Source organism: Cryptomeria japonica, chromosome 2 (genome assembly GCF_030272615.1).
Source record: "Cryptomeria japonica chromosome 2, Sugi_1.0, whole genome shotgun sequence".
Lineage (NCBI taxonomy): Eukaryota > Viridiplantae > Streptophyta > Pinopsida > Cupressales > Cupressaceae > Cryptomeria > Cryptomeria japonica.
The window spans coordinates 612,861,765-612,875,071 of record NC_081406.1 but is presented as its reverse complement, the minus strand read 5'-3'; the positions used below and the strand labels follow the sequence as shown (position 1 = coordinate 612,875,071).

Below are 13,307 nucleotides of genomic sequence, written 5' to 3'. Positions count from 1 at the left end.
CCTTCTTACATTACTAGGGCAGCATAACATACTCAAGGTTAAGTACACAAATTCTGTCATTGAAAGGGTAGCATACTACCTTAAGGGTCCATAATGTATAGACATTGAAAGCATAAAGGTTCATGGAGTAAAACTATAACAATGGTAACACCACAACATCAACTATTAAGGCATAATGCAATCTCATTCTAAGAGAGTAAGTGAATATAATTTACATTCAATGACAATTAATGTGAGCTTAATTCAAATATAATCCATGTAGGCATTCCAACACACTCATCAAAGCAATGAGAAATCATTCACAATTATCCAAGGCGTATTGCACAATTCACTAAATCTAGTTTACACTTCTATCTAATAAATATTTGATACAAATGATTACAATGAGTTTCCTCATAGAAGGACACTTTTAATTTTCTTAATTTAATATAAAACTATTGATTACCTCGTTATGCCTAAATCCACTCTCTGCGATGTTCTCCCTTAACACACTATCAGAGGTTCAAGCGAACATGATAGAATAAACACTGATCAAATAACTAGGGCTAGCTAATTCAAACATTCAAAATGACCACCTGACACCTCAAACGATATTAATTCCAAATTAAAATTACCAAATCCACAATGGAATAAAGAAAGATGTCGGCAATTTCGAAATTCAACAAAATCGAAAACATGACAAGTGTCATAATTAAAAAATAAAAAGAAACGAGAATTTAGTGGTCATTCCGTAATAAGAAATCTCAAATTAAAATGCTAGCCCCATAGTCACATAACACTAGTCAAAAGACAGTTAAAATACTGCCGCAATCAAAACTTAAAACAAGGTGACCATTTTTTGTCACACCTTAGGGAGTAACCACCACACAAAACCCAAGGTCACATGTCCTAAGTGCGATAGAGAGTGAAAATTTAGACATTTAAGGCTATTACACTAACTATATTTCTTTATGAATGAAATCTTGTATACACATGAAAGTTCATCTAACTATCCTTTATGTAGGCATACATATGTCGAGATGTAATAATATGTGATTACACACAAACAGAGAATACACTCATTATATAAATCTCATTCTTCATGATATCAAATTATGCATTCCTAACATTACCCTTCTCAAGCCACTCTTAAGCATAAATTCCAAATAATTTAATGATTTCCAATACTCACAATAAAATCAATAACACTTGGACGCACTAAATTTGTCACCATTTATCCACTCTACTAGGATTTTCATTAAATAACACATTCTTTACAATTTAAATTAAATAAGGAAGTAGCATCATTTCTATATCTTTCACTAATTCCTCTCAGCATTCATATTCACATTACAAACCATGCAAATTTTCTTTACGAAGCTTAAGACTTCCATCTTTCCACATGAAGCCAATACACAAAAATACAATTTCATATGCTTTATACACATTCTACACGTTATGCATAATTCTATCTCAATCAATACTTTTTCTCTAACATGATATGCTAAGCGACAAAATCATATGACTAATAATATATATGCAAAAAAGTATTCCACTTACTTGTAAACGTACTTTTCATGATATCCTAATATGCGATGTAACACTTTGGATTCTTAATGCAGAATTGATCAAACATTCCTTATTATTTCCCTATAATATTTATTGACAAGCAATTAAATACTTCTATTCAAATCAATGTATTATTTAGTAGCATTTCTAGGAATCTTATAACTAGGTAGAGAGAAGAGAAAGAGAGTTTGACAGTCGACCCTTTTCATACATATGCACATAAATAAACAAGGTCACACAAGCATGCTTAAATTCCTCTCCATATGCCTATCATCTTTATTGTACGATTTTCTTTCCAGTATCGTCTAGAAGAATACCAATTGGCCTATCATGATATTTCCAAATATTATGGATGCTACTGAATGTCCTAATTTTCCAAAAAAAATATCAAGATAGACAATCTTTTCTTTCATGCAAGAACTCTTGTGAAACACTCACCACTCCTACTTAATACGAAATACATTGTTATCTGCAACCTTTCATCGAATGTCAAAGTACGAGAAGAAGGTGGAAGGGGAGCTATCAACTAAATAATACATAATTATGCATGCACATCAAACATGTGTTTCATTTGCACCTTCTATCCATACTAAGTCAATTATATATATCCAAACGTAAGTACATAGTTGCATTGTTCAAATAGGTCATCATTTGAGTTGGTATTATGAAACACATAATGAAATATTTAATGAAAACACATCAATTCCCTCCTAGCCACTATAACAGGATCCCTTTTACACATCTTATTACAAACAAGTCAGTTTCACATATCAATTGTACATACATAATCGCACAGAGCCTAAGAAATAAATTTATTATGTTACTTCTACAATACACATGGTGAGTTCCTTTATGAAAAACATACAATTTCCTCCCAATATCCATTATGATTTTTATAATTCATAGCCCTCTTATTTTCCAAATGCACAATAGAATCATTAGGCTCACAAAAGGGTTCATGAAGTCACAACATTCACTCGCAATCGGAAAACATACACAAGCGATAAATACACATAGCAACATTTTAATTCCTAGAGAGAAAGAGGAGGAAGGTTGATATACATTCAATTCACCACATCATATGCACTCAACATCTACCATATAATTTCTTCAAGATCATGACACTAGGCCATATCATAATCACAATACAAACACATTTCATACTTTCAGATTCAAGACAAGCACTGTCCAACCCAATGGGTTAGTCTAGAGAATACAACACCAATTTGGGAGGTACATACGATCCTCTCTGTAATAAGAGTAATCGTAGACCGAAGACATCTAAAAAAAAACCATCAAAGCACATATAATCACTCAAAAAGCACCAACATCAAGAAGGTGAAAGCAAGGTGTGAACACACATGTTACACACAATTAGGGTTTTCAGAAAGAGTAAGCAAAAGCAACCGAGCACGAGTCCTCAAGATATTCAAGATCCTATGCCTTAATCACACGCATACAACATGAGGACAAGCATACAATGTAAAGACTATACACATCACACCAACTAAGGGCACAAGCTACACCAGAGATCCCAGTGTTTGCAACCTTTGGCTCTGATACCAAATGCAATGCCTCACCAAGAACCCTAAAGGAAAAAACACACAAACTAACCAACTAAGGGTGAAATAATTTTATTTTTTTTAAGTTTAAACCAAATGAAGTGCTTTAATTACTACATTGCACGTTTATTACACAAGCGGAAGTCTAACACAAAGAATTCCTAAAGGGTTACCAACGAAGAATTATTTGAAAGATTAAATTTCATTATTAAGTTTAATCCAATTATCCATCCTAGGATACTCAAAAACATACAATTGCCAACATTACCTATAGAACACAAATAAATCATATTCATACAACAAATTTCATCATTTAAAGATTGAAATTATTACAATATATTTATTTTCAAGAAAGCATTTGCACAATGAATAAAGATAACTGATATAATAAACATCCAAATAAACTAAGATTACATTAATCATCTATTACATGGCTTCCAATAATACATATGAATTTACATCTTTACCAAATGCCAAGGTAACATAATCCACTGATACAAATGACCACATAGGTCTCAAAGGTACAAAAATCTCCAACATGAGATGATCCAAAAATCACAAACCACGGTAATATCTGCGAAGCCAATCCTCGCAAGAAGGCACGAACATAAACATCTGATGGGAAGTGGCACTGCCACTCGACCATGTGATCCCAAAACGGAACCACCCCATCGTGCTAGGAGATAGTAGAAGACCCTCAAGCAAGCATAAGCAAAACATGGTCGACAATACAAGTGTGACTCCACAATACTCCAAGAGAACTCAACATCACAATACACTAGTGACCCTAAAGAGAGAGTGTCATCGCATAGCTTGTGATGGTTACCCTAGGTAGGCCTCCATAGGTCCCGACCCCCAACCTGGGTTATCCTGGTAACCTTTCCCGAATCCTCGATTCCATCCAAGACTCATGCGAACCCTACCAACCCTTCGTGAAGACAAGGTGGTCAGTTTGTCATTCCAGGCCTTCCCACTACATCTTGAGTCTGTACTAGCACTCAACCATGAGCGAGGCACAATTATCTTTCTTAATGTTTCATCTACCAAACCCCCTAATATATTATTTAATTATCACTTATTAACTCACTTTCGAGGGGTTATCCAACCAACCACTTCGGGCGAGCCCCCCCACTCGAAAGCCACTCTCCCATAGGACACTATACAATCACGGTCTCTCTACGATAATCCTATGGCGATACTGACAACCATATAACCACTACAAAACATAGGTGATAAAAGCACAATCTTACTAACCCTTGGTTAACCATATGGAACATAACACAACATGGTTTGCATCAACAAGGTTATAAGGACAACACCTAATCAAGAGGCTACAACGACCACTACAACATGACGAGTAAACATTTACAAGAATTGCAACGAAATCAAGCTCTTAGCTAAGAAATACCGAATTCACTAAATATCATAATTCAACAATCTTTTGAAAATAATTAAATCATTATACACTTGCAATTCAACATTTAAATTTTAAGAAAACACAACCACTCCTTTTTAAAAGAAATTCAAAGCCGTCATTAATCTAATAAGGCTAGAATTTAAACTAACCTCAACTAACCAATTCCCCCTTTTTATTTTTGAACAAGTAAAAATCATGATAACTTAACGAAATAAAACATCCCATATTAAACAATACATCTTTCACAAAAGCCTCATTTTATTTAATGCCCCAAATAATACAATTTCTGAAAATAATAAAATCACATTAAATATATGCATATAATTATATATTCATCGAATATATACTTATATACACATCATATTATGTATATATATACCTCATCTAAAAATAACTTAATTAACGGATAAAACTAATTTACCAACAACATCCATAATAAATACTTATATATATATATATATATAGTTCTTAGACATGTTCATCTACCTTATACTAAGTCTGCGAGACGTTTGGATCTTTTTTCAGTAAGTTATCGCTTCCGGAATCTGAGAAAATTTTCTAGCTTGGAACCACTTGGACGTATTTGCTATTGGCGAATCTTGTGGATCATTTCCGTAGATTGCGAAGCTTCAATTCGTTGTTTCCAACATTCCTTGGCATGTGGCTGACCTTCCCTTGGGTCCGTATTTCATTTTATGGATTTTTCGGAAGGATCTCTTTGGTGAAGGCCGACCTTGTTGTTTTACACATTTCATCTTGTTCATTGGTATTTGTTTCATCTTGGGCTGACGTAGATCATTCTTGATCATATAAATCAATGTAATTAAGCATGTGGAAATTAGTTCTTAGCATAGGGAAGAATAATCATAAGGTTAGGAGGTCTAGAGTTGGCTCGTAGTCTTGCTTGAGCTGGATATTGTATTTGAGCATGTATGTAATCAGGCATGTGTGCCGAATCTTGTGAGCCCACATGTTGTCGACATATTGTAATTGATTTTCATGATATAATTTAGTCTTTTCTGCATTGCCTCCATCACATTGTGTTGCTTCTGTTGTGTTAACTCTTGATGCACGGTCCAAACTATTCTCTTTGAGGACCCTCCCTGTTGTGACTACACCAAAGAGCGTATCAACAACCGAATTACCTTCTCTCATTATATGAGAGATTTTAAACTTTGTGAATGTTGTTAGTATATCCCTTTTATTTTTTAATAAATTTGTTAATCCTCCAAACTCCAATTTTTCCTTTAATCAAAACATTGACGATTATTTGAGAATCCTCTTCCAAATGGATCATGGAAAGGTTTTATTTTTTTGGCATTTTAATTGCCAACCACACTGCTTGAGCTTCTGCCATTATTTGTCCCTATCGCAACTTTAGTTACCCCAAGGCAATAATACTCCACGTCTAGTCTCTTGCCATATAGCCAACACATGATAGGCCGAGATTTCCTTTGAGTGAGACTCTGTCAAAATTTTACTTTGGTCTATCCCACCTCTAGCTTACTCCATTCCACACCCCTATTCACCTTAGTCATAGGATTAACCCTAGAAGGACCATTAACACGCTGAAACTTGATTTTCTACCATTTTGATTGAATGAAACTATCCTCCTTGTTGAATACAACCTTCTAAAATTCTATTGCAATGTTGTTGCACTTACTAATTCAGATATTGCTATTTCAATTTTCCCACAAAACCTAGGAAGAGATTCCCATTTGTCTTGAAATATTCTCATGTGCGCTCCTTCCAGATTTCCCAAATTATTGTGGAAGGGCAAATCTTCCATATACTTGAAAAAACAAACTTCGGGGTGCTCAAATTCTAGCTTTTAAAGAGTTCCTTCAACAAAGATGGAAAAGAAAAAAAACCACTCTAAATTTTTAGTAACAAATCTCCAGCAAGAATTAGCCATTTTACAATTTAAGAAAAGATGATCCAGAGTTTCCTCATTGTCACCGCACATGATGCACTTGAAAGGACCAATAAAACCAATTTTTTGTAACCTGGTGGCCTGTGAGAAGTGTCATAGATAACTTTAATGGAATGAAACACTCACTATTAGTTAATTCTTAATTGAAAAAAACTTAACTTAGACTAGTGCTCCTAGTACCGATGTTAACTTCGATGAAATAAATACATCAGGATTGAAAAAAATAAACTTAAACTCTTAATCATAATACAAACAAATTATTATGGGGTTCATCTCATATGAATTAGTTTAAGTTCACACGATAGATTTACAAGAAAAACCAAGGATTATCAAATGCGTAGAGTTTCTTTATTTCGTTTTGTTCCCATCTAAAAATGTCTTAGACCACATAGCTTCACACGTTTTCATCCATTTAAATTAAAAAAGCGGAATGAACTATTGAAAGAAAAAGACTTTGGAAGGTTATAGGTAATTTGGTGAGAGAAATTAGTCTAAGTGGTGGTGTTGTTGTGACCACCAAGATTCAAATTCCTACTGATCAAAAACGGTTCACGGAATGTCCAACTAATGCATTAAAAAGTTTACTTATATTAGAAAAAAACAAAAAACAAAAACCCAACAAATTATAAAAACAATCTAGCTAGATTTGATAAAAAAGAATACAAACCAAAAAAAAATAGAAGAAGAGAAAGGTCGACAGCATTATCAACACGATCATCACTCTCCAAATGTGCACTTAAATTAAATGATATTATAAATGTTAACCTTTCCTTATCATAAAAAGCGGGCTTTTAGCGTAAAGAGCTTTGAAAAATGTTCTTGGCCTTCCGTAATGATCAGATTTTTTCTAAATTTTTTTTTTATTGTGGCAGTCTGAACTTCACTTTCCACAGAAATGATTTAACCAAAAATAGGCAATGGCACTGCTAACTTTTCAAGATACTAATTTTCTAATGGAATGTAAATCAAAGATTTATAAGCCCAAAATCGGCTATCCGTCAACCACAAAAAATCAAACCCCTTTAAATTCTACTGTACACAGATCGTACTAGCCACCTGCAAAGCTGAAAAGGAGGGAAAAGTGGGTAAGCAAGCTTTTCATTTTAGCAGGTCAGTTAAGGGATGGAAGGCCTCCAAAAATTGAATAAGTTTGAAATTGGACGGGTGTAGAATTTTGGGGCTGGTTTAGGTTTTTTAGCGATAGGTTTCGGCGCAAATAATCGGCGGGAATCGTGATGATTCAGAATCGGTGGCGGACCCACGTTAAGTACGTCCCTACCGCCTTTAACGCATCCCTGCTCTGTCATCCACCTTGACTGACAGTACGCCTTTGCTTATGTGGGCTCCGACGTGGCTTCCCGCTGTCACTGTTCCGGGCTAGGGTTTCGGCAATGTCGCCGGGAAAATGATCGGAAAATCAAGCTCCTTATACTCCGTTTTTCTTTGAAATTGGTATGCGTTGCCTCGGTGTATCGGACGGTCTAAAAGCTTTGGCATCAGAGGAATCGGCGGTTCAGAAGGGTTGGAGGCTGTGCCGTTAGCGTTAAATGGCGCGGGGGTCAGTTGTGTTGTGCGCTGCCGTGCGATGAGGGATATCGACGGCAGAGAGAGAGTGTTGGTACGCACACAACTTTTCAGAGCGCGCGCGTAATTCCGTTCTCTTTACAACTTTTTATTGGAGGGATTCCTTGTTTTACGGTGTTTTTATTAATAAATTTGGTCGTTTTATTAAAGAGTTCGCTTGCTGTGGATTGTGTTTTGCTTCCGCCGCCTCCTGGTTTCGAACACCATGTTGGAGCACTGCATTCACAGAGAGAAGTTCCAATTCGCTTAATTGAGAAAGATTTTGTATGGTTAAGGATTTTCCAGATTTTTGCCCGGCGTTTGTTTGAAGATTTTCAGCGGCGGGTTACCTTTCTCTCAGTCGAAATGGTTAGTTATGCTTAATTCTTGTATTTTTAAATCATTTGTGGTTTGCCCTGCCTCAGTTTAGTTCTTTGAAGAACAATTGCATGGCTCGTGAATTGATTTTTCTGCTTTGTGTGGATTTGAATTGTTTTTTCTAATTGTGGAGGAGGAAAATTTAGTTGTAAGTAGTTAAATTTCTTTTGTGTTCTTGTTGTAAATCTTTGTGGGGAGTTTATGCGTTGCACAGGAATTTAGTTGTGGAAATATGGTCCTGTGCTGAATTTTCCCCTGTTTTGAGAATTTGAAGCATTTGAGTGGCTGATTGTCAAGTAGGTGCGCTTAATTTGGGCTAGCAAGGAAGTGTTTGGTTAGAATTAGAGCGGTTATGAATGAATTAATTTTTAGTATGCCTTTTGTTGGTTTTGGTTTTAACGAATTCAAGCCGCCGCCAGCCAAACTATAGCTGCCTGAAGCTTTAAATAGCGTAATTTCCCAAGAATTTGCGAAAATTTCAGGATTTGAACATTTAATTTTAAAAAATTAACGCGTTTGTTCAAATTTAGAGATTTTAGATCTTGAGGGGCATATTCGTGAATTGTTTAACCGACACACTGAATTTATCAAGTGTTTGGGTATGCCTTCCTGATTTCGTTAAGTTTCCATAGAATTAAGGCAGATTTTGTAACTCTTTGAGCTTTGCTCCTTAATAGTCCAGAAATTTTGAGAATTATTTAAGATTTCTCTTTCAATAGCCTTTGAGGTACAGAGTATTTGCCTATGATCGAATTGGAAACGATTTAGCCAGTAGTATAATGGATCTCGAAGGATTGAAGCTGTGGCATGTTCTAATTTCTATTTGTGAACATGTAAATCCCGAGTATACAATTTTCAACTAGATAGCCTTCGTTGGTCTTGAATGATGTAATATTTTTACCAGACAAACGGTTGGACCTGTCGCAGTCATAACTTGTGAATTGTTTACAAGTATTGTCTAATTTCATAAATATTGTGTGATCTCTCCATTAAATAACCTGTGAATTGTTTACAAGTATTGTCTGATTTCATAAATATTGTGTGATCTCTCCATTAAAACTGTAAATTAGGGTTGTTTCTGGTCTCTCATTTATTTTCGTTTCTGGACTAATTCAACTTCTTGGAGTGATCCTTGACACTTGTTTAATTCACGCTGCCGAGCCAGGCACACTCTAGATTTGAGTCCTCAAACATTACGGATACTAGTTCGAATCCCTTCTATTAGGGAATCTGTAGACAAGTCGTTACAGTTGCCGCCCTTTCCTCTAGAATTCATTACTTACTAATGACTTCGTCGAATATTCTTAATTTAGTCGAAACAGAGTAATTGTTGAGAATTTTTAGTGACCGACAGGAAGAGAACAATGTTTGACCTTATGGTACATTAATTTATCTGGTTAACCGGCTTTCTTGTTAGTAGATTGTTAGGTAGAGCAGGCAGTAATTGACTAATTCTTCCTTTCAAATTAACCGTAATTGGGCAAATTTTCTGGGTTTTGCAGGTTGGATATCCTTTGCCCGAGACTCCACCAAAACCAGCATGGTTGGAGGCGCTGCTGACAGATAGATTTTTTGTTGCTTGCCCAAGGCATCTTGAGATCAAGAAAAACGAGAACAATATATTTTGTGTCGATTGCAGCAAAAGTATCTGTCAACACTGTCTGCCCAACCATCAGTCACATCGTCTTCTACAGGTTTCAACTAGAACTTTACCAAATCGCCATTTAACTTTTACTATTTTCTTTGACACCCAATTGCCATTAATTGTATGCTTACCATGTTCCAAAAACATTCATTTTGTGGTGGCAGGTGCGAAGGTATGTGTACCATGACGTTATCAGGCTGCTGGACATACAGAAGTTACTCGACTGTTCTCAAGTGCAGGTGAGCTTGATGGGTCATTTACCTGCCAGTAGATAACGACAAATCAAGGCATTAAAATACTTAACCCATTTATTCTTAACCAAGATATCTGTTTGTTTTTGGAGTGTTGCAGACCTACATAATTAATAGCGCAAAGGTGGTATTCTTGAATCAGCGGCCCCAGTCCAGACCAGCCAAAGGCCTGGCGAACTCTTGCCAAACTTGTGACAGAAGTCTGGCAGAGTCGTACCGATATTGCTCTGTCTCCTGCAAGGTCATATGGCTATCCCTTTCATAGATGCCCATAATTAATATCTTTGGGATTTAACTTTTTTCCTTACGAAATTACTGTAGTTAACAGTAGGTATCCAATGGTAACAAGGTCAAGTATTTGTTCCCAAGGTTTTGCAAACTCTAGATTAAAAAAATTGAATTTGAAGGGTATTTTTAGTACAATTTCTTGAAGAAATGTAAGACGATATAATAATTTGTTAAAATTCAAAGGTTTTTTTTAAATTTCAACAATTTAAAAGGTTTATTGAAGAAAATTATATGATTAAATATGTTTGAATGAGATTAGAAAGTTAGCACAGGGTCGAAATGGCTATCCAGCTTCTAGAATGTATCAAGACATCATTATTATTTTTTATACATTGTAATAGATGTTTGGTACATTCTAGAAGTTGGATAGCAATTCCTACACAAGGCTGTTCTCTTTTAAACATTTTTATATATATTAAATAGCCATGAGATCATTTAAACCTATGAAAATTAATGAGAAATTGGTACACCTGCCATTACACCTATCCTAAATTATTACCAATAAAAATGAAATCATGCATCAATATTGATTTGGATCTTGGAATGTCTTTTGTGCAGGTAGATGCTGCATTGAACAAAGATAAAAGTTTATCTCGGTTGATCAACAATTGCAGTTCATTAACCTTCCCTGACATATTTACCTATTCTCCCAGAGAGGGTCCTAAACAGGTAGAAGAAGAATTATCACCGACCTCTGTGTTAGAGGAGACATCATCAGGATCCACAGCTAATGACCTACGTTGGATGTTACCATGTCCGTCAATAGACATGCCTCTGTTAAAGAAAATATGCAGACGTGTTGCTGCACCAGAGTCTGCTCCAACTAGGACATCAGGTAGCAGGAGAAAGGGCATTCCTCATAGGTCCCCCATATACTAATCAATAGATTATTATCTTATTTCTCAATAATTTATTTTATGTAAGTTGGGTTGAGTGCTTGCCATTTCGAAGTGCCACTAGCCAAGTTTTTCTGGGTCCATGATTGCAATCAATCGACAGAGTTTTGTGTACTAGAGTGACCATCTGTAATTTTAATATCCATCTTTCTTTTCCAATGCATTCCTCGCGGACAGACAGTTTTCATTAAAATTTGCATTGGCTCAGACAAATGAATTGCAATTGTTTATATGCTTTAGCCGTTCTGTTCTTTATGGGTCTCTCTTGTTGCATTCTGTGTTTTATTCAAAAAGGCTTTTTATCTGGAGAAAATGGGGGGCAATTACATTTTCAAATGTGCTTTGTCAGTGGAAGACTGGACGTAGAGATTTTTGTACTGCAAGGACGGCGAAATTGTTTAAAACTGGACTTAATCTAAGATTTGATTTTAGTGGGACTCGGTTTTGAGAATTTAAAATTTTTTTAGTGCAAATCTAGCGCATCAATTAATTAATTTATTAGAAAGTTGTCCCCCTTCCCTGCCATTTTCCAGAATGCGTTGCCGGCGCCGTTTTGGGTTTCATTCTGTATTTTGTGATTTGTCATCAGATTCGATCGGTTCAAATGCTAAAAATTCAGGCGGCTGGTTGCTTTCAAGAATAAAATAATACAAACAAAATTTGCGGATTGCAGCTGCCCGAAGAAAATGTAATGGTGACGCGCGTAAATTGCTGACCCTTATTTTAAAATGCGGTTTCCTTTATAGGCAAAAAAGCATTGAAACCTTTATTTTGTCTTTACTTTTCAGGTCTGGAAGCGTTTATTCTCTGCAGAAAAATCTAAAGCTAGAGTTTAACCACATTTAAAAAAATCTGGTTCCGATTTCATAGTCTGAATTTTCCGAAACATATGGAGGTCAATTAGACGAAACTTACGCCTTTCCGTAAGATTATCATTTTTTATGTGCACATGGTTTCCTGGTCGATATTTTAATGTCAAATATCTTGGCATGTTCGGTTGATCAGGTATTTCCAATTTACTATTTATATTTGGAAAGGGAAAAAAATTCTTTACATGAATTATTAAAGTCGAACTTCAAAAGATCTTGTATTAAATATTTATAATTTTAATAAACAATAAAGCACTTAACTTTTAGTTTGAGGTACAATAATATTTTGTTAGATATTTGATTCTTTTAGTTTAAAAAGAGGAAATGTCAATCAACTACATCATAATCAATAATATTTTATTTCATTTTGTTTGAATCATACTATTGTAAATCTAGATTTCTCTTATTTAATTGTAAAATTGAAAATTTGACTTGTAACAATTGTGAAGTCTTGGAAATTATTTGTTTCTTTTTTTGAACTTGCATAAAAATTGGCTTAGGGGATGGTTTTTATTTTTGACAAATTTCGTAAGGATGTTGAGTTAATAAATTTGTAAATGATTAAGAACAACAAATAAACATGCAATGAATGACTTGGATGTTGATGTAGTGTTGGTATTGTGATTAATGTTCCTTAGTGATTGAGCGAGTAGGAATGTAAAATAGAATATTAAATCAACAAGTAGCATCATCTAGACATTTAAAATTAAAAATGTGTTTATAATTAAATGAAAATAAAATGTGGGAAGGGTGAGATCCTCCAATTGTGGTGGAACAAGGTGTTACTAGTTGCAATAATTGTAAACAGGGTACTACTTAGGGTAACCAAAAAGATACTAAAATATTTGTGGAGCATATGGTGGTTGTTGCAACCATACCTAATGAAGGAATGTTAGAGAGCTTACATTACATGACCTTACTCCAATTAGTCATTCAAAGAACGGAATCAAGTTGGAA

The 13,307-nt window shown here is 35.0% G+C and overlaps 1 protein-coding gene across 1 annotated transcript; it reads left to right on the top strand.

Annotated features, from left to right (window-relative positions):
- Window positions 1-8,025: 8,025 nt before the first annotated feature.
- LOC131064290 (protein RGF1 INDUCIBLE TRANSCRIPTION FACTOR 1) lies at window positions 8,026-11,720 on the top strand. Its single transcript, XM_057998390.2, has 5 exons — window positions 8,026-8,392; window positions 9,904-10,095; window positions 10,211-10,285; window positions 10,398-10,538; window positions 11,144-11,720. The coding sequence occupies exons 1-5, from the start codon at window positions 8,390-8,392 to the stop codon at window positions 11,462-11,464; spliced, it is 732 nt and encodes a 243-aa protein (XP_057854373.1). The 5' UTR covers window positions 8,026-8,389; the 3' UTR covers window positions 11,465-11,720.
- Window positions 11,721-13,307: the final 1,587 nt, after the last annotated feature.

Excerpts from the sequence above, each read along its gene's own strand:
- LOC131064290 (XM_057998390.2), top strand. Across the intron at positions 10,286-10,397 it reads TCGACTGTTCTCAAGTGCAG|ACCTACATAATTAATAGCGC; the intron begins GTGAGCTTGATG and ends GGAGTGTTGCAG. Across the intron at positions 10,539-11,143 it reads ATTGCTCTGTCTCCTGCAAG|GTAGATGCTGCATTGAACAA; the intron begins GTCATATGGCTA and ends TCTTTTGTGCAG.